We start from the raw sequence: 22,034 nt of genomic DNA on the forward strand, positions 1-22,034 counted from the left end.
AGGGGTTGGAGGGACAAATAGGAGTGACTGCTTAATTGGGTATGGGGTTTCCTTTTCCAGTGATGAAAATGTTCTGAACTCTAGAGAATGGTGATGGTTGCGTAACATTGTGAATGTTCTAAAAGACACTGGATTGTGTACTCAGATGTTTACAGTGGTAAATTTTATGTTGTGTATATTTTACCAGAATAAAAAAGTTGCTATAATGATTGTTTTATGTGGATGCTATATTGTAGTTTCTGTTCTCTTGAGTTAGTATTTGTGAAAACTTAATCAGTTCTCTGTTATGTTTTGTTTAGGTAAAATGATCCATTCTATGGTAGCTCACTTGGATGCTGTTACAAGTCTAGCAGTAGATCCTAATGGAATCTATTTGATGTCTGGAAGTAAGTCTTAAAGTCCTGTGCTGCCCACAAACTTTATAAAAGGTTGTTACTCAGTAACAAATTTTATTTGTTCTTTTACAGGCCATGACTGTTCCATCAGATTATGGAATTTAGACAGCAAGACATGTGTGCAAGAAATAACAGCTCACAGAAAGAAATTGGATGAATCAATTTATGATGTTGCTTTCCACCCGTCAAAAGCATATATAGCTAGTGCAGGAGCTGATGCCCTTGCCAAAGTATTTGTATGAATCAACAAAAACTTGCATCATAACAAGATTTGCTTGGACAGAAAGAGGGTCTGCATCACTGCCATCAAAAAGGTTACTGATATGACACTACATGTGATCTGCCTGGTGAAGGCTATTTGGGGCAGGCACAAATTGGTGGAAATCACATCTTAATGTCAAGCTCATTAAGTTAACTGTAATTACTGTATTTCGTGGGACAAAGAAAAAAGGACTCCAGTATTTGTGGCCTGTAATGGATATGAACTGAGCGTATATCTGTTTTTAGGTGTCTTTAAGCCAATGTGGAGTCTGATCTTTCAAAAAAGTTTTTTTTTCTTTTCTTTTTTTTGGACTCTGTGTGCTGCCTTAGGGGTTAGGAATGTGGTGCTCTTGTTGGGGGAAGTGAGCTCCAAGAGTAGCTTTTTTTCATCTCTTAGTGACCTTCTGTTTATTGGTTGAATGCCACAGATTCCCTTTTAAACTTATTTTGCTTTAAAAAGAAAAAGAAAATTTAAATTAAAATATTTTAGCATTAGTTGCACAAAATGTTTGGATAAAATTCTAGTTTTTATAAGTCTTTTTATATATTTAGCCTGTCACAACAGTGCTCAAGATTGTATTGAAGTTTTTCTGCATTATACAACCCTAAAACACAGAGATCTCACTGATCTGCTGCCCTGTAACCACTTTCTTTCCTTCTTTTGCCTAATACAGCTCAGCTAAGTCCTTCCATAAAGATGCTAAATAACTTTCATCATCACATAAATGTCTTCATAAACCAAGGACTATTAAGTGTATTAAAATGAAACAGTGGGGTTTAGTACTCCAAATGAACTCTTAAAGAAAAAAAACTAATCTTGGCATCCTATCACTATGTGATATTTTGTACATCTTACTGTATTTACAAGTTTATTTATCAAGGATTATCCATCTTGCTAATGGCCTATTATTTATTTCACTTTTTGTTGGTCTTTATATCCTTTTATTAATGTGCTAAAGGAACCTGTATATCTATTTTGGAACTCTTTGAATAGTCTAAAATAGACTAAAAATCGAGTATTTTATAGTTTAAATTACAAACCAAGGTGGTTCCCCCTAAGATATATATCTTGGTTTACCATGATTCCAAACAAAACTAACTTGTTTAAAAATATTTGGAGTAAAATTTTATTTGCATTACAAATAGGATACAAAAATAGTTGAATCAGGATACAGAAATCTGCTGTGTTTTGACTAGTTATCCCTGTTTTATTTTTTTAGATGTGCTTAATTTTATGGTGTAACTAAAGATTTTGTTTGTGTAATGCATGATTAAGACAATAAAGTATTTTTTCTAGTCTTCCGAGAAACTTTTCTGATCAGTTTGCGAGTTTTGATGAGTTTTGTAAGGTTTTTGTTTTACAAACTATGAATCAGCAAATTTTTAAGATTGTACCACATAGCAAACATACAGCTGTTGAAAAATAATGTATATAAAATGCATATAATAAATATTAAATTGTGTACCTGTATGTTACTGTTGGCTACATCATTTTGTGTTGAATAATAAAGTGCAATACTTTACTCTCCATAATTAAACTAGGAAATGGAGATTTCTTAGTGAGTCCTTCATTTTTATGCTGTTCTTTCAAACTTTGTACTACTTATTGATATTCTAATAAGAGTAGATCACTAACACTATTAATAATGTCTAAGTATTTCACCCCACTTGAGGATTAAAAAAAAAGTCTTCCATTAAATTATGCAATTCAGAATAACCACCAAAAATGCACAGGTGCAGTTTTAAATAATTTGCTTAGACATCCTGTTACATTATTAAATCTGAATTTCAGTTAATGGCAGTGTTGTTCCTATTTGTCATACCTGTTTCCACAAAAAAATTCAGCAAGGAATAAACTACATTGAATATTTAGGTTAGTTGGTGCAAAAGTAATTGCAGTTTTTGGCCGGGCACGGTGGCTCAGGCCTGTAATCCCAGCACTTTGGGAGGCCGAGGTGGGCGGATCACGAGGTCAGGAGATTGAGACCATCCTGGCTAACACGATGAAACCCCGTCTTTACTAAAAACACACACACAAAAAATTAGCCAGGCGTGGTGGTGGGCGCCTGTGGTCCCAGCTACTCGGGAGGCTGAGGTATGAATCTGGGAGGCAGAGCTTGCAGTGAGCTGAGATCGCGCCACTGCACTCCAGTCTGGGTGACAGAGACTCCATCTCAGAAAAAAAAAAAAGTAATTGTGGTTTTTGCCATTTCAATGGCAATTACTTTTGCACCAACCTGTTAGTTAAAAGTTGTCTTATAAATGTTTTGAAACTTTTCTTCAATAAGGTAATATCCTTTGTCTTTGAAGGGAATTGCAGATGAAATTAGAAGGGATCACTAGAAAACTTATGTGTAAAATTCAATTTGAATGCTTGCTGCTGTTGCTGGGGAAAGAAATTACATTGTACATTGAGAAATTTTGTCATCTACCATAAAAATCTAAGTGGCAATTTTAGTCATTGATGAAAATCTAAAACTTTTCAAGTTTTTTTTTTTTTTTTTGAGGTGGAGTGGAGTTTCACTCTTGTTGCCCAGGCTGGAGTGCAATAGTGCGATCCCGGCACACTGCAACCTCCATCTCCCAGGTTCAAGTGATTCTTGTGCCTCAGCCTCCCAAGTAGCTGGGATTACAGGCATGCGCCACCATACCTGGTTAATTTTTATTTTTAGTAGAGACAGGGCTTTACCATGTTGGTCAGGCTGGTCTCGAACTCCTGACCTCAGGTGATCCGCCGTGGCCTCCCAAAGTGCTGGGATTACAGGCGTGAGCCGCCACGCCCAGCAAGTTTTTTTTAAATACCATTTTTTTTGTTTTTCTGAACTGAACATTCAACTAAAGAAAAAGGGTAGTTTTCTCCTCTTCTGTTTCTTCTTTTTTGAAATAAAGCATAAGTTTTTCCAAAGCTAGTATTGTTTCTAGCAGCTATTCCAACCCAGTACATTATCATTGATCTGAAATGTGATTATTGGAATGCATAAACATTGACGTATTTTGGAATGTATTAAAACTGAAATGGATAAAAATTAGTATATATGTTTATTTTGTTCTTATCTCCTTTGGTTGTATTTTTCTCTGCAGTATTAAACATTTGGAAGAGACTAAAGGTATGCAAAAATAATGTCTTATTTTCATTATGTGTGCTTCCATTTGACACATGGGAAATTAGATTAATTTCACTATTAAATAGTACTTTATACAAATCTTAATATGTTGATTTCTTCAATAGTTAATCATATTATGCCTCATTTCATGTTGTTTTTCTCATTATTTCAAACTAGGTAACTTACCTGTTGAAGACCAACATTGCATTTAATGCATTAAGTTATAAATGGGCTAGCATATATGAAATGTAAGCATGTTTGCTTAAGTTGGATTGTAATACATCTTTCCGTTTTACTCTGTGTCCCCTGTAAATAACCTTTATCCTGATTATGTTTACTTAATTATTGATAGTAACCTACGGTTCTGATTTCTGCTGTCTTGTTGCTATTCCCTGGTTACTTCAGGTGACTCAAAACTTGGTCCTTTATAAAATTAAAGAACAAACCACTTTCTAAAAAGGGCTAATGACTGGTAGCTGGGTTTTCATTAAAGCTTAATTTTCCAAGGGGTTGTACTCCTAGCTGAGAGTTTTTGGTCTGCTTACTGGGGAAAAATCATATTATGCTAAACCCAGTTTTTATGATGTTTAATTAAAATTATCCCTGTTACATGATTCAGTCATGTTTGAAGCATTTTATAAAAGGGGAGGTTGTGTTCTCAAACTCTTACTTTCAAATTCAAATTTTTGTGTAGTGAAAAAGTCAATTCCAGTTTGTTTCTCCCTGCATGTAGTCCTTTTATTCCTCTTATGCAGGGTATAAAACTGTAAGACTCAAAAGATTTACTGGAGTATATTCTAACCAGTTAACACCTTTTTCAGGGGGCTTAGGTGGATGAGAGGAGGAGATAGGACCTGTCTTTAGAAAAGACAGGCAAGGTGGGATGATAGAGCACCTCTGTCTTTTGGGAGAGGCCTTGGTAAGCGAATCATCTAAGTCACATTAAGGGAGTCCTGATGTTCTCCTTTCATAGGAACCAACTTCACAAGCATTTTTAAGTAAAAGATGTCAATTACAAAACATTTCTGGTGAAGCAAGTACTCAAAAATATACTGTTTAACCGGGTAGTGGCTGTGTATAATGCCTAGGACAGTAGGTATTCAATAAACTTGTGTCTTTTTATTTTTTTTTATTGGAAATAGGGTCTTACTCTGTCACCCAAGCTGGAGTGCAGTGGTGTGATCATGGCTCACTGTAGCCTTGACCTCCTCGGCTCAAGCAGTCCTCCTACCTCAGCTTCCCGAGTAGCTCGGACTACAGCCATGCACCATCCCACCCAGCTAATTTTTTTTTTTTCTCTTTTGTAGAGTCGGGGTTCTCACTGTGTTGCCCAGGCTGCTCTTGAATTCCTGGCCTCAAGCAGTCCTCCTGCTTCAGCCTCCCAAAGTGCTGGGATTACAGGCATGAGCCACTGTGCTTGGCCTCAAGAAATAATTGAATCAAAGAAAAAATATTCTTGGTATTATTACATGATTTAAAAAACAATTCAGATTGGTCTTTCCACATGAATTTTTACCATATCCTCAGGGGAGACACTTGCAGTAATAATAGTAAGCCAGCTTACAATAACTCACTAGCAGTTTTATTGCTTAAATATTCAAACTACAATATTTTTTCCTGCAGTTATTTGAAATGTCTTTTTCTTTAAATGTTTATAAGCAGTCAGTAAATACTTTACCAACTTTTAAGTACTTAGGTGACTTAGAATATAAGCCAAATATATCTATATACATATAAAATTAAGGAGAGAAATAGAAAAATACCTGGCAATCCTGCTCTCTTATTCAGTGTGATATTTTTAGTCATAGTTGTTATGAAAACACACTACAAAAGCAGTTTGATACAGGACTCCTTTCTATATCCAGATTTTATAGTCTGCAGTAATAGCTATTATTGATCGGTTTTAAGAAAATATCCACTTGGGTCAAAATATGTATACCTGAACCATGTTAAAGAGCTGTGTTCCATTTAAGTTTCTCTTTTCAATACAGAATGGTTAGAGAACGAATGTTGCTTTGGGTCTAAGTATCAGATTCTTTTATTGAGCTATGGAATTTGCATATCTGTACATTTAGTAGGCATGGTTAGAACTCTTAAGATTTTAATCCACATTATCACCTCCTTCCTGAGTTTCTAAGGGCCATGATTATGAAGCCTCAGCAGTGTTTTTAACAAAGTACACTGTAAATTGTAACCAGAAGGCAGCAGCTTTAAAGGAGTGCTTATTTGCCTAAATGGCTGTTGACATACTTAATATAATAGTTTTGTATCTGATTCTAGTATGCTAAAGCATTTCAGTATTATGAGAATACAATTTATACACTGGATCCCCTTGTACTTTTTCTTTCAATTGTCAAAATGTTACCATTATTGCTGGGATTCTAAGAAATCTCTACAAATGCCTCTGATGACATCAGAAACAATTGGTTCTAATCCTGTGAACTCTCTTGTGAAGAAAGCATGAGACTCCTTCGGTTTAGAAGCCATATCTTTCAGGTCATCCAGAGGTGCCCAAGCCACACCAACAGAGAAGATAGTGATTCCTACAATGAAAACATTTTAAAGTGAATTAAAAATCAGGTCTAGCTAATATATGGAATTATGTCTATATGTTTTCCATACACTGTTACATAGTTGCAGCGAAAACTGCTCACTAATTTCTGGACAATTAAATCCCCTGAACAAATTAAGTTTTCACAGTCATTGTGACAAGAGTGGCAAAAGAGTGGTCCAAACCAGAAACTCTTGCTATATCTGTAACTCAGCACATTAACAGGTAAGTCATCACTGATAAATATTTGATAAAGTTCAATATCCATTAATGACAGAACACACCTATAAACTAGGAATAGAAGAAGACTTTTAACCTGATCCACAGTATCTTTTTTAAAATCCTACAGTAAATGCAGATGGTGAAAATTTTCCGTATGAGGTTGGCCTGCATCAAACAGTATACTGGAGTCAGAGTCACAATCCATTAAAGCAAGGAAGAATGGCACAAGAGATGGGTTAAGTAAATAGTAAAAGTGTTCAAAGGTTGCAGTGTTTGAGGAATGGTGACTAGTCCTCTGGTAATGACAAATTCTCTTCCATTTCAATCTTTATATTGGCAAACTGTCTAATAATCAGAAAATGTCAGCCTATAGTCCCAAAGCAAAACTAGTGATTAAAAAATAACCGCCCAAGAGGGATCTTATGAAACTGGAGTAATTTCTTCCAGTTTCATTGAGGTATTCTATTTTCATTCACTTTAGTTACTAGAAGGCTTTTAGTACAACCGTACATTTAGGGTAATAATACATTAGTTGGATTCACCTCAATCCTAATTGTAGAAGTTTTCATTTAATTTTTTTTTTTTTGAGACAGGGTCTGGCTCTTTTGCCCATGCTGGAGTGCAATGGTACAATCAAGACTCACTGCAGCCTCAACTTCCTGGGCTCAAACGATCCTCCTCAGCACCCCCATCCTCGAGTAGCTGGGACTACAGGCGCATGCCACCAAGCCCAGCTAATTAATTTTTAAATTTTTTTGTTGAGATGGGGTTTCACCATGTTGTTCAGGCTGGTCTTATCTTGAACTCCAGGGCTCAAGCGATCCATCTGCCTTGGCCTCCCAAAGTGCTGGGATTACAGGCGTGAGCCACCACACCCGGCATCATTTAGCAGATTCTTAGTGTAGAGTACCATCTATCTAATGCTAGGTGCAATTTTCTATAACTTTTGGAGTTTCTGTAATAGTTTTCCTCTACAGATCTAAGGCTTCATCCCCCTTCTAGTGGTATACAGTGCTCAGAGTGGTAAATACCTAAGATACACAGCAGGTTTAGATGATGTAAAAGCTACTTGGAACAATTTCCAATTGTTCCAATCTCCTTTTCCTGACTCCCACTCCCTGGTAAAAAAAAAAAAAAAAAAAAAAAAATCAGAATATTTTTTTCCTCCCCCTCAGTTTTCCTCACTTCTTTTCAGTTCTACATCTAGTTCAGATTGTTCAGCTCAAGCCCAGCATATAATTACAGTTTTAAAAAAAAACAATCATACCACTGTACTCCAGCAAGACCCTGAAAATAAAAACTTGTGATCTACCCCTAAAATCCTACCCTATTTTCTGGCTTTTGCAACTTTCAATATCACTAAGGGATAATTTTCACGAAGCAATATTGGTGTAGTCCAGCCTCCTGAACTTTAATCAACCTAATCACTATAGCCTGAATACAATCCTGTTAACTATAAATTCAGTAAGCTAAGTATTAAGGAACATGATCGTAAACGGGTCTTTACTTCTTCACAGGTTAGTTGCTGATGTATAAAAAATACTTTTTATAAGCTAGATGTGGAACTTAAATTGCATGTTTTCTCTGTCTTAAGAATCTTTCATCAGTATGTGTAAAAATATGTAAGTACATTGGCAGAGGTACTAATGTGTAGAAAGGAAAAAGGTTATGTCATTAGGAATTAAGTAGGGAAAAGAGGTACAGAAGAGTATTTTAAAAAGCAAGTCCATTGATTGTTCCCTCCTGTCACTCAGTTACATCCTCAGAAAGGGAATCTTTGCTTTTTGTTGGCCTATTTGATCTCTAACACATTACGTTAATGTCTTCAGGAACGAGGCCTGTGCCAAAAGTAATATTAAGGCTGGGGTGAGGAAGAAAGAAACCCTTCTTATACCCTTTTATAACACCAGAGTGTGTTTTTATTAAGGGGGGGGGGTGGAAAAGGAAAGTTTTTTTTTTTTTTTTTTTTTTTTCTTTTTGAGAGAGTCTCACTCTGTCGCCCAGGCTGGAGTGCCATGGCACGATCTGGGCTCACTGCAACTTCTGCCTCCTGGGTTCAGGTGATTCTCGTGCCTCAGCCTCCTGAGTAGCTGGGATTACAGGTGTATGTTACCACACCCAGCTAATTTTTGTATTTTTAGTAGAGACTGGGTTTTACCATGATGGCCTGGCTGGTCTTGAACTCCTGACAGGTGATCCGCCCACCTCAGCCTCCCAAAGTGCTGGAATTATAGATGTGAGCCACTGTACCTGGCCAAGGAAATTTTGATGGGATAGGTAAAGTCTATGGGAGACCTTAGGAAACTCATGCCAGACAAAACTTGACTAAAATAAAAGTTAGGGTTGGGTATGGTGGCTTATGCCTGTAATCCCAGCACTTTCGGAGGCTGAGGTGTGAGGATTGCTTGAGCCCAGGAGTTTGAGACCAGCCTGGGCAACAAAGTGAGACCCCGTCTATACAAAAAAAAAAAAAAAAAAATTAGCCAGGGGCAGTGGCATGTGCCTGTCGTCCTAGCTATTCAGAAGGCTGACACAGGAGGATTGCTTGAGCCCAATAATTGGAGGTTGTAGTGAGCTCTGATCATGCCACTGCACTCCAGCCTGGTGACAGAGCAATTACCTGTTTCATACACAAGAAAGTTAGGATAAATTACTGAATGGCAGATTCATGGTAGGTTATAAGCTGGCTATTTGGAGATACAGTCCAAGTTTGAGCTAAATATGAGCACCTGTAACATTTCCTTAACGTGACATGGTTCTCATGGCAATTCTCTCAATAATACAGTGGTTAAAAATGTGCACTCTGGAGCCAGAATGCCTGGGTTTGGATCTTGGCCTTGCCACTTACTAGATGTGTCATTTCCAGGAAGTTTGCTTCCTTATCTGTAGAATGAGATGAGTAGGGCTGCTTTGACAGTTAATATTGGGTAAAGCCACAGGTGTTTGTTTAATGAAATAAATGCTTAAATTTTTATTTACTCCTAAATTCACTGAACCGTTTTTTCTGTTCCCTTCTCCTATAAAGAACAAGGACCTTACCTGCATCATGTGCAGCAGCTGCAGGGCCTTGGACATCATCATAGGACTGCCCATCTGTGACAATTACTAGGAAGTTCTTGTTGGGGCTCTCCCTTATAGGGCCAAACACATTTCTAACAGTAAAGGAAATGGCATCACCAGTAGCTGTTCCACCACTCATATAGCGGATGTTTCTGATAACAGCTAGGACATTCTCTTTGGTGCTATAGTCAGTGAAACTGAACTCCGTGCGCTGATCATAAGTAAACTGTACAGCAGCTATCTTGGCACCAATGTCCGAGATTTCAAAAGTCTTGGCTATGTTGGAAACAAATTCAAGCATGAGGCGGAAATTGCTATCTCCAACACTGCTGGAGCCATCAATTAGAAAGGCAATGTTCACTGAGTTATAACAGGTCTTGCTGCACATCATTTGTTCATGAGTGCACAGCTTCTGTACCAGAGGCTTTACATATTTTGTGGTGCCAAACCAGTTGGGCATGTGGTAAGAGAAGAAGCCATTATTCCGACAGACAGCCTAATGGGGGAGACACATAAAAGATATCCAAAAGGATCAAAAGTTGTTTCTTCTTAAAAACTGGAAAATCCTGAATGTTACAAGTTAATCTAGATAACAGGCAGTCAGCACTGCACTTAGAGGTCCAAAATGGAATACCCATCACTGTAACAGAAGATAACCCTCACCACTTTACCTTGTCAACAAATGTGACATCCTGAACCATCCCCAGTTCTTCAGGGATAGGCTTGGCCACAGAAACTATAAATACATTGACACCAAACTCTCTGGCCACAATGCCTGCTTCCTCGATGTCATCAGAAGGCCAACCATCAATAAATACCACCACCACTTTGGGGATCCCTTTTCTTACTCCAGCATCTACCGTGAAGAATTTCTGAGCAGTATGCTTCAAGGCTTTTCCTAAATTTGAAAAAGAAGCAAACAAGTAGCATTTACCACTGCTCAAACCACATTTCTGTTTCCCTGTAGCATTTGATGATGCAAAGTTTAAGAATTATATATAGAACTGGCAGTGGGGCGGGGCACACAAAAAAAGAATTATATAGAACCCAGTTCTGTAACAGATGCATCAGCTGGGAAAGTTTAATTATCTACCAGGCCTATTTATCTTCACAAACCATATTAGTTCCCCCTCCACCTCCTAGAAGCCTCACATTTGTTTACCCCACATCAATTGCCAGTTAGAAACACAAAACTGTTCCCACTTCCGTGTATGTGCTCTCTATGTAGCCCTTTGGTGACTGATTAGTACCTCTAAGAAGTCTCTCTTCAGAGTCAACAGTAGTGCTACTCTACTCCCATTCTTTCTGCCACATCTGCATTCATTAGATAAGTCTGTTGATTTTCACTGCTTTTTAGCATTACAAAGAGATACTTCTCCAATGTTACATCTAGTCAATCCAACATATGAGAATTCTAAATCACCATGCTTTATATTTTTTAAAATAAGAAATATCAACACTTTGGTATACTTCCATTATAAATTGAAAATTTATCTCCGATGATCAAATGCAGACCTAGCCAAGATTTCAGTTCCAGAAAGATTTCACATCTGCTCGTATAAAATAGCATAATACTGTTTTACATGTCTGATCACTGATAACCCTCCTATATTACGTCCCAGTTATCAGAGTCTACTTACCTGTATTGGAATTACCCCCTCTGAAACCTACTTCCTTTATGGCAAACAAAACATCTTTGGCTGATGTAAAGTTTTTCAAGTAAAATTCTATTTTGGGATGTTCACTGAGTGGAAGAAAGAAAATGTTATTCAGGGAGAATTAAAAAGGTAAAATAAGCAACATTACATGCCTTAAAAAACAGTTTTAAAACCAGCCAACACACAAGTTTCTTTCTTAATTCCATAGTACATAGTCAACTGAGGCATTGCATCCTTGAATTATTGGGGATATTTCAGAGGTGTAACAAAGTATTGCCATATTGAGGATTTATTATATTCTGGGTAATAAGCCAAAAGCATAACACATGTATAACCTCATTTCATCATAGCTCTACAAGGTTGGAATTATCCCAATTATGTAAATGAAGAAACAGGCTCAGAGCATTTAGGGAGTTTGCCTGATGAAACACAGCTGCATTTTAAGTTCAAGTTGTCTGGCTGCAAAGTCCATGCCTAAATTATACGGAGAACTTGAAATCGGGCTTGGCTCAGAGCCTCGGGTTTAACAGAAGTCCGCAGAGTTGGGCACCAGGTAGCTAAACTAAATTAGGAAGTGGCTGGGTATGAGACTAGGGTCTGTTCCAGTGTGGGACCCCAGAGGCTCTAAGTAGTGTGGATCTATTAACTCAGATCTCTCTGTTCAGGAGAAACCATTTCATTGATGTGACAGTCAACATTTTTTTAAAGGGACAAAGGTGAAATGAATTATAAAGTTACAATTTTGAGTTTTTCTTATAATGAGAATGACATTTGTGGATCTTAAAATTATGTGTATTTTAAGAGTTTTGAGATCTCATTTCCTATATTTAATATTAAAGGAATTTCAGCTCACTTTTATATAACTACTCTGTGTTCAGCAGAGACTTTTGAGTATAAACAACCAAAGCACAATCTGTTATGTTTAGTTTCTAGATGAGTCAGTATTTCATAGTGCAAAATTTTAACATCTTAGCATTATCAGTAGCCATTTTATTCAAGATTTTGTGAGGGAGAAGTAGAACACTGACTGTATTTCTGCATACATACCTGATGGAATATTGGGTCATAAAATCAGATTTCATGGGTTGAAAACCTTTTCACTTGTGGTCACTTTTCAACTATCCAGATTACGACTTATGAAATTAGTCTCATTTTTGTATCCTTGATATATTCTGTTCTTTGACTTACATATAAACTGGACATGGTTTACCTATTCTAATGGTCTTTCTAAAACAGAAAAACTACAAACCAGGAAGTTACAAGAAGCTAGTCTTTGTATGAGTCTACAAGGTAATGAAGAATTCATCTTCAAAAAGAATTGGGTCAAAGTAGTCAGAAAAAAGTGTAAGACAAAAAGTACTGCAGGGGAATTTGCCTCATGGGATGTTAAAATGTGCAATAAAACTGTGATAATTAAAGCAGCATAGAAAAAATATGTACGGATTAGCATATTAATCAAAGAAATAGACTTGCTCAAACTCAGGTATAAATGTGATACCATAAGTCAATGAAACAAGGAACCCATTTTTAAGGGTGAGAGACAAATGGTTAAATTATGTTAAAACAGTTAAATTTTCTTCTCACGCCAAAAAATTCTATCTAATCCAAGGGCAGAGCCACTTGTAAAAAATAACAAATGAAATGGAAATTAATATTTGTAATAGCATTGTTTATACAACCTTACTGCTGATAGTAGTTTAAACTACTTCACCTTTCTAGGAAGCAATTTCACTATTTATTTATTTGTTTTTTTAGAGATGGGGTCTTGCTCTGTTGTCCAGGCTGGAGTGCAGTGGTGCCATCATAGCTCACTGCAGCTTTGAACTCCTGGGCTCGAGAGATCCTCACACCTCAGCCTCCTGAGCAGCTGGCACTACAGGCATGAGCCACTGTGCATGGCTCAATTTCACTATTTATACCAGAGGCTTTAAGTCAGAACCTCACTTTTAGAAATCTAACCTGATGAAATAATCAGAGATGGGCACAAAGATGATATAAGGATATTCATCACAGTGTAGTGTGTAATGTAGTGAAAAAATAATAAAAAGAATGACTAAATAATCATGCAGAGGAATATTATGAAATATTTTTGATGAATATTTGTGATATGAGAAAATGCTAAAAATACTAAAGGATGAACAAAACAGGATGCAGGGCATTTTTAATAGTCTGAGCTTTTAAAAAATAATACAGTCAAATATTTACTTAAAATACTGAAGGGGCCAGGCGTGGTGGCTCACACCTGTAATCCTAGCACTTTGGGAGGCCGAGGCAGGTGGATCACCTGAGGTCAGGAGCTCGAGACCAGCCTGGCCAACATGGTGAAATTTTGTCTCTACTAAAAATACAAAAATTAGCCAAGCGTAGTAGTGCACACCTGTGATCCCAGCTACTCAGGAGGCTGAGGCAGGAGAATCGCTTAAATCCAGGAGGCGGAGGTTGTAGTGAGCAAAGATCGTGCCATTGCATTCCAGCCTCGGTGACAGAGCAAAACTCCGTCTCAAAAAAAAAAAAATTTTTATAGTGATTATCTCTAGGGCATATGATTTAGAGCATTTCTTTTTTTGTGCTCTATGTATTTTCAAGCTTTCTATAATGAGCATGTTCTATTTCTAAAAGCAATTAATAAATATATATTTATTTATTTATTTTTATTTTTATTTTTTGAAACAGAGTCTTGTTCTGTCACCCAGGCTGGAGTGCAGTGGTGCAATCTCGGCTCACTGCAAGCTCCACCTCCTGGGTTGACGCCATTCTCCTGCCTCAGCCTCCCGCGTAGCTGGGACTACAGGCGCCTGCCACCACGCCCGGCTAATTTTTTTTGTATTTTTAGTAGAGATGGGGTTTCCCCGTGTTAGCCAGGATGGTCTCGATCTCCTGACCTCGTGATCCACCCGCCTTGGCCTCCCAAAGTGCTGGGATTACAGGCGTGAGCCACCGCACCTGGCCAGCAATTAATAAATATTTTTAAATGAATAAAATAGAAAGGTGGTGCTTCAGATCACCAACAAAGAGAATATGGAAAGAGCTAAAAAGAATAACAGAATAGGGAGGTGGAATAGACATATCACTGCTTCTTCCTTCAGAAAAGAGAAATTAGGAATTGAGCAGAGTAGATAAGCAGAGGTGACTTGTGTAAGCAACAGGACTCTCCAGTCTACCTTCTCGTTCTTATATAGATGGCACACAGTTTTCTAAATTCTTTTATTCCAAAAAGTAGGCACTCAGACCTACTCAGTCTGCCCAGGCAGTCTTAGATCCTGAGCTTACAGTTTGGGAACCTGGTGTGTCCATAACTCAAGTGTTTATACTGAACTGACATGTACCCACTAAAAGGACTGATCATTTGTCATCATTCAAGACTCATTCAAATCTCCTCTCATTTGATTTTTCTTTTTTTTTTTTTTTTTTTTGAGACATAGTCTCACTGTTGCCCAGGCTGGAGTGCAGTGGTGCAATCTCGGCTCACTGCAATCTCTGCCCACTGCAATCTCTGCCTCCCAAGTTCAAGTGATTCTCCTGCCTCAGCCTCCCAAGTAGCTAGGATTACAGGTGCATGCCACCACATCTGGCTAATTTTTGTATTTTTAGTAGAGACGGTGTTTCACATGTTGGCCAGACTGGTTTCGAACTCCTGACCTCAGGTGATCCACCTACCTGCCTTGGCCTCCAAAGTGCTGGAATTACAGGCGTGAGCCACTGCGCCCGGCCTCATTTGATTTTGAATGTATCCAACACAAAGAAATGATCAATGTTTGAGGTGATGGATATGCTAATTACTCTGATTTGATCACTATACATTGTATGTATGAAAACATCACTATGTACCCCATAAGTATATATAATTATTATGTGTCAATTACAAAATAAATACATAATTTTTTTAAATCTCCCATTTTAACAAGGTTGGTACCTGGCTTGAACAAGGCCCACATGTGGTCCTTCTGTTCCAATTCCCAACATTAGAGCCACTTTTCCAACAAAATTCTTCTGTAAATTAAATCGGCGCTGCCCAATATTAAAGCTTCCATCAATCAGAAATGCAATGTCTGCTTTACAATCTGCGAACAACCAAACCAGTCCCCTCATTAGCAGTCTCAAGAGGAGGGAGGGAAAATGCTACCTTCCCAAATGGAGATCTTGATTCTTACCTTTATTGCCAGTTTTCTTCTCAGGTGTTTTCTTTAGTCGTTTACCTGAAATAAAAGATGCACTTGGCATTAACAAAAGGAAGACAGTTACATAGCAAGAAACCCACATGGGGAGAAGCTCATAACAACAGAGTGCCATTCTTGAAAGGACTTTTTTAAAAAAATTAATTGCCTCAGGATTTTCTGGACTAGGGAAAGCAATGACCCAACAAATAAACAAATCAGTATGTAGGCCTACATATTTGATATGTCTCTCATCCAGGACTTTGATACCCCAAACCCACAGGTGAGGCAGGATCTCAACATTAAATCCTAATGTTCTTAATATCTTTAACTTTAAAACTACCATAGTCATACAAAAGGGGATCCCTGGCTATTTCTTACAATAGACACACATTCCTTTTAGTCACATGACAGTGCAGTAATTAAAGGAATTTAATGAAGCAAATGGAACTAGAAGTTCATGGTACTTTGACCAGTTTTTAGGTGTGGTTTATCAAATCTGGGAGAAAATAGGACTTTTAGAGAATTATTAGGCTGGGTGCAGTGGCTTATGCCTGTAATCCCTGAAATTTGGGAGGCTGAAGTGGGAGGACTGCATGAGGTCAGGAGTTCAAAACCAGCCTGGGCATCATAGCTAGACCTCTGTCTCTAAAAAAAAAAATTGGCTGGGTGTGGTGGCATGTGCCTGCAGTACCATCTACTCAGGAGGCCAAGGTGAGAAGATTGCCTGAGCCCAGGAGTTTAAGGCTGCAGTGAGCTATGATTGCACCACTGTACTCCAGCCTGAGCAACAGAGTGAGACCCTGTCTTTAAAATACACACATAATGAATGTTTCCATATGTAACATACCAATAAACTTAAGATATTTGCTTTGTTTCTCTTTAACATCAAATTTCTTTAAGAAAAGCTTCTACCAACAACACGTGTATTCATAACTTCCAAATGCTGTGCCAGGCAACTAGGAGATAGGTTTCATAGTTCATACCTGTTGGTGGATGTGCTGTGGACACTGCTTGTCCTGTGGCCTCCTGTGTACTACTTTTGCCTTCTGTTAAAATAAAATAAGTTTATTTTTTTCCTTTTCCTTCTTTACCAAAGTATTATGAATCTAATTTAGAGCTCTCTACGATGACAAATGTAATAGGGTAATGGTGATTGTAGTTACAAACATCCTGCTGCATGCTAGTTTCAGAGAACCAAAATGCTTATCCATTATATCTTCAAAGGATCATAAAAAAATGAATTTAGTAGTTTTTCAGTTCCTTGGTAAGTGTCCGGGCATTCTGACTGCGGATAATTCAAGTTTCTATTGCCATCATCTGCCAGTAAGATTGTCTTCTATTCACCCAAATTTGGCTTCAGTGGGTACTTGACCCCTCAGTCTAACGTACAGTTTACCTCTATAGGTCAACTTTGGTCTCGATCACAGGTTTTTCCATCAAGGTTAAAGAGGCTGAGCTAAAAAAAAGCAGAAAACTTTTGGGGGGTGGGAGAATATTACAGAATGAGAACAATAATTATACCTACTAGTTACTGTGAAAGAAGCAGACCATCTAGAAAGCATTTGAGACTGGATGCCGTTGGCATCTACTGAGGAATAGTTTTCTCGACCAGGTAGGCTATAGACTCGTACAGGTCCCCCTGAGTTGCTGATTACTCCCCTGCAACACAAGAATAGCAGCTGAGATGCTATCCACACTTTTTCAGGGCATCCCACTGACTTATAGTGCCATGCTGTATCTATTGCTTTGATTAATCAAGAAAATAGCTCATCAGGGAAGTCATCTAAAGATTCTGCTTTAATTAATTAATTAATTAATTAATTTGATGGTGTCTCGCTCTGTTGCCCAGGATGGAGTGCAGTGGCGTGATCTCGGCTCACTGCAACCTCCACCTCCCGGATTCAAGTGATTCTCCTGCCTCAGCCTCCCAAGTAGCTGGGATTACAGGCATGCACCACCACGCCTGGCTAATTTTTGTATTTTTAGTAGAGACAGGGTTTCACCATGTTGGCTAGGTCTCGAACTCCTGACCTCAAGTGATCCATCTGCCTCAGCCTCCCAAAATGGTGGGATTACAGGTGTGAGCCACCACTCCCAGCTGCTGCTAGCCTTTTAAAAACTTGCTTACACAAGAACAAAATTTGCCTGGAAAAAAATGGTTTTGTGCTGTTGAACTTCTTAAGTGTTGATAAGAACACATTTGTAATATCCCATTACCCACAACTTAGAAATTCAGAGCACCAAACAATTTTCCTAAGATACTCACTTTAGCTACATGCCCTTGGACTGAATTTTTTTAGAAGTATTATACTGGCTATTCTACTGCAGGATAGCATGGCACTTGCTAACAATGGTCACCTTGGGCAAGATACTTGACAACTCTCTGAGTTCAGTTTCTTCATCTGTAACTGGAGTAAAATTCTACCTACCTTGTAGAGTTGTAGTGGAAGTTAAAACAATAGCTGGCACATAGTAATAACTCAGTAATACATCACATGATTAGGAATGTTTTGGAATCATAGCAATCTAGCCATCAAGAGGTAATGCTATTTGCCTTTTGTCAGAAAGCTTTCCATGTGTATTTGGTGTTTCAAGTATATCCAGGAGAACCTTGAAAATATATCCATTTTCTGTGGCCACAATGGCACCAAAAGAAAGAATGCAGGGAGGAAAGGGATCCAGATGGCTAAAGCAGGAAAGGAAATAATCACGTTTGCATTTCTCTCCCACCCTGGTGTGTTTGGGCTTACCTGTGGACAGCAGCCCCACATATGCTCGATACGGACGCATATACTATGTTCCCATACACGGAGAATTCCTCAAGAGGGCAGCCCCCTGGGCAGAGGACATCTGCTTTCTCTTTCCTGATGTCCAAGCCTCTAGTAAAACATGTGATAGCAATGGGAGCTGAAGAAAAAGGAGATAATAGTGTAAGCATTCTTAGGACTTCTTGGGGCATAGTGGTGGGGAGACTACCGTGTGAGATTGAAGTTTTACTTCCCTAATTTCTACACTTCTAGTTATGAATATTGACCTTATACCGTTCCATACCAGTCCAGATTTTGGCAAGCCACAAGGTTGTTTTCCAATTTAATATAGTCCCCAGCCACTATAAAAGTCTAATGTGAAAGTTCTGGGTTTTTATTTTGTTTTTGTTTTTGAAATGGGGACTTGCCAAGTTGCCCAAGCTTGGCTCAAATTCCCGAGCTCAAGTGATCCATCTCCAACTCCCTAGTAGCTCGGATTACAGGTGTGCCACTGTGCCTGTCTTCTCAATTCTTAACCAGGTTGGAAATACATAATTGGAACTATATCTGAACCAGAAAATAAAAGTCATTTAATATTTATTAATTATATAAAAAATCTTGGCTGGGTGTGGTGACTCATGCCTATAATCCCAGCACTTTAGCAGGCCAAGACAAGAGGATTTGCTTGAATCCAGGAGCTCAAGACCAGCCTGGACAACATAGTGAGACCTCATCTCTTCTAAAAAAAAAAAAAATTTCTTTTAAGTGGCCACACGTGGTGGTGCATGCCTGTACTCTCCGCTACTGGAGAGGCTGAGGTGGGAGGATTGCTTGAGCCCAGGAGTTCGAGCTTGCAATGATCTATGATTGCATCACTGCACTCTATCCTGGGTTACAGAATAAGATCTTGTCTCCAGAAGAAAAAAAATGTTTTTTAAATCTCAACTTTGATGACACTGTGTACATAGTTGCTTGAGGTAGAGATAGTAAATCTGGATTGAGCCTTTGTGGAACATTTTCATAGACATGTGCATAAATCAAAGCCATCCTTTCCTTCATAGGACCATTTATCCTAGTTAGCCTACAAATGCAGATCCTTAAAATCACACATTAAGGAAGCCAACAAAAAGATGCTTAGATTCACAGGAAGTTATCTAACTCGATTGTTCATTTTATAGATGAGAAAATTAAAGCCTTGGGGTTAATTTGCCCAAACAACATTCTATAACTCCCGAAGGACAGAAAACAGAAAAGTGAATCCCTTCAGAATAGAGCATTTTTATCTTAATTGAACCTGATTATTTCTGCTCCAGATCTGTCCAAAGAGATTTATCAAGCAGCGGATGCATTTTTAGAAAGCACTGTTAATATTCTCAAGTTTTACACTGTCAACCTAACAAAGAATAAAAGTTTTTACTATAAATGATGCTAGGAAGAGACAAGCTCTTGGCAACAAGTAACAAGATAACATAATACAACATGTTAATTTGTGAATTTACTGTCGATACTAAATTGAGATTAATGTTATTAAATGCTATTTTTCAAACACGGGAAGTTGTAGTTATCCAAACCTTTCTAAAACATATATTAATTTTAAAAACCTTTTTTCCCAAGGCAGAGGAATACTTTCTGGCCATACTGTCCAACTGAGTACCTTGCCTGTGACAAGCACCCTCCTCTGTGCCCTTTGTGGTGACAGGTACCCTGGACTTTACATTCCATGGAAGAGAAGGAAGGATGCAGGCGCAATGCCCGCTTCTTAGCTCTGAAAGAGTCTGGAGAGCTGAGAGGTTAAAATCCTTACCCCTAAACAGCCTCACACCTATCATCAAACAGCCTTAATCCTTCCTCCCATTTTCCGCTGAGATGGGGGAGGCATCGGAATCCGGTGCCAAGACCGACCGCCTTTAGTTGCGAACACTGACTTTTGTTAAGTGGAGCGGGAGAAATACAGCCATGTGGGATACTTAACCCTCATTCCTACTTTCAAGGAAAACAAACGGTAGCTCTTAGGAAAGCGTTGCCTTTTACACTGTGGAAAATACACCCAACCACACACCCATACCCGGACCTCTACACGTGGTACAAACTTTTTAAACTCTCTCGCGTGTAGAGTGAGACCGCGAGTGCTTCTGATTATAGGGGTTACACCTAGAATCATAGCTAGCGAGTCAAACAAGGTGGGACAACGACGTTCGCCTCCCTCTCTCTCGGCTACGGCAACCTGAAGTCGGGTCTGGGCGGCTTCTCCTCCACCCCCAAACGCAGCAGAGCCCAGGACTGGTGCGCTCCTCGGTGAGGCTCAAGGAGTCCTCCTTCCTCGACCTCCTGCTGCCGGCGCTCGGCGGGCCCGGGGTCTGGGGCTGTGGGTGGGCCTGGAGGAGGCGTTCTTCCTAGGGCTCTGGGAGAACGTCCCCCCACTGGATCCCAGGGGCCCCCTACCATGGGAGAAACAGGTGAGCAAGAGCAGATCGGCTGCAGGGGTTAACGCGGGCGCGCCACGCGGCGGCTCCAACCTTCGCGCCTTCCTCCTCGGGCCGTCGGGCCGAGGCCCAGGGGGCTGGATTTGAGTCCCGCTTGTACCCGCTGGTGCTCAGCCCCTGCGACCGCCTAGACGCACCCCAGCTCCCCCACTCACCGGCTCCCTCGCTGCCCGCGGGCCCCGGCAGCAGCAGCAGACACACACCTGCGAAGAGAGAAGCGTGAGGGCTGGCTCCAGCCTCCACCCAGCGGAGCAAGGGGCCGGGGTCGTGAGGGGCGCGCACCCACCGAGGCCGAGAGCCGGGATCCAGGCTGCGGACATGGTGACTGATAGGCTGCACACACCTGGGAGAGAGGGAGAATGCGGACAAGACCAGGGTGCGGGAGGCCCCGCGCGTCACCTCCTCAGAGCCCCGCACCCTTCGGACCCCCGGGCGCGGCGCAGAGGAGAGAGGACACCGACGACCCGCTGCTCCAGGCCAGCGCCCCTCTAGGTCTAGAGGAGGCGCCTCGGCGGCAAATCGAGCCAAGCCCAGGATCGGTGTGCAACACCGCACCGCGGGGAGGCGGGGGCGCCAAAACGAAGACAGGCTGGGAGCGACAAAGAAACAGAGACAGAGGCGTCAGGGATCCCTCGCACCCGCGCCCGCCGCCCGGGGCACCGCACCTGCTGGAGATCCACTCGGCTGCGCCCGAGTGCGGAAGGCAAGGCCCCCGCGGCCGCTATAAAGGCTGGGCCGCGCGCATGAGCACTGTGCGGGGGGCGCGGGAGCCGGTCCCCCGGGGCCCGGCGGCGACCTTCCAGCTCCGCCTTCGCCCCCTGCCGGCCCCGGGGTGAGGCCGGCGCGGAGGCGCCTCCTCCAGCAGCGCGGGCTCGGCCACCTGGACGCGGCGCCGGTCCCTAGAGGGGGCACGAAGGTCCCCGCGCCGGCGTCTCAACGAGTGTGGAGGGCCGGCGGCCCCGACGGCGGCAGCAGCGGCCTCGCCAGCCCTGCTCTGCCGGGACCAGGGCTGCTGAGGCAGCGGCAGCCGCTACCCGCCCCACCCAGCGAGGCCTGGAGCTTCTTGAGAGCTGCCAGGTCCACGCGGCCTGAGAACCGAACTTCCCAACTTGGTGCTCTCGTGGAAACAGAGTTCCTACTTCTGAAATAAAACCACCCTAGGTTTGGTAAACTCATGCCGCGTTTTCGTTAGAAACCCTGTCAACTGACTGCTATCTCGTTGGACCTTAGAGATTCGGCCTTGCGCCTTCGTTTCTGCTGGAGTCCTACTTTCCCCAGTGGTTCCATTTGTGCTCCTGCCTAGAGCCACACGTGTGAGGTGGCCCAGACCCCAGCAGCCGGTACCTTTGCTTCTTTCCCACCTCAGGAAGAGTTTATGGCTGATTGCCTTTCCAAA

The 22,034-nt window shown here is 40.6% G+C and overlaps 2 protein-coding genes and 1 long non-coding RNA gene across 6 annotated transcripts in view; 2 read left to right on the top strand and 1 right to left on the bottom strand.

Moving 5' to 3' along the window:
• STRN3 (striatin 3) overlaps nt 1–2,211 on the top strand; it is a 134,299-nt gene extending 132,088 nt beyond the window's left edge. For all 4 annotated transcript variants that reach the window (XM_003260722.4, XM_030804283.1, XM_030804282.1 and 1 more), the window contains 2 exons: nt 300–386; nt 468–2,211. In XM_003260722.4, the coding sequence (XP_003260770.1) occupies nt 300–386; nt 468–637 (257 nt within the window). In that variant the 3' untranslated portion in view covers nt 638–2,211. The remainder of the gene's footprint in view (nt 1–299; nt 387–467) is intronic.
• Nucleotides 2,212–5,320: 3,109 nt separating this feature from the next.
• COCH (cochlin) lies at nt 5,321–21,042 on the bottom strand. The gene is given in 12 exon segments (XM_030804284.1): nt 5,321–6,303; nt 9,573–10,089; nt 10,265–10,491; nt 11,234–11,337; nt 15,165–15,312; nt 15,403–15,447; nt 16,392–16,454; nt 16,934–17,067; nt 18,159–18,315; nt 20,598–20,667; nt 20,669–20,841; nt 20,925–21,042. Coding segments are annotated over 12 exon segments (1,848 nt in total). The 5' UTR covers nt 20,959–21,042; the 3' UTR covers nt 5,321–6,127.
• LOC105738009 lies at nt 6,111–19,709 on the top strand. Its single transcript, XR_001113731.1, has 5 exons — nt 6,111–6,536; nt 6,661–6,773; nt 9,559–10,472; nt 11,216–11,380; nt 19,334–19,709. It is a non-coding gene; the product is annotated as an uncharacterized LOC105738009 (long non-coding RNA).
• Nucleotides 21,043–22,034: the final 992 nt, after the last annotated feature.

Source organism: Nomascus leucogenys, chromosome 22a, assembly GCF_006542625.1.
Source record: "Nomascus leucogenys isolate Asia chromosome 22a, Asia_NLE_v1, whole genome shotgun sequence".
Taxonomy (NCBI): domain Eukaryota; kingdom Metazoa; phylum Chordata; class Mammalia; order Primates; family Hylobatidae; genus Nomascus; species Nomascus leucogenys.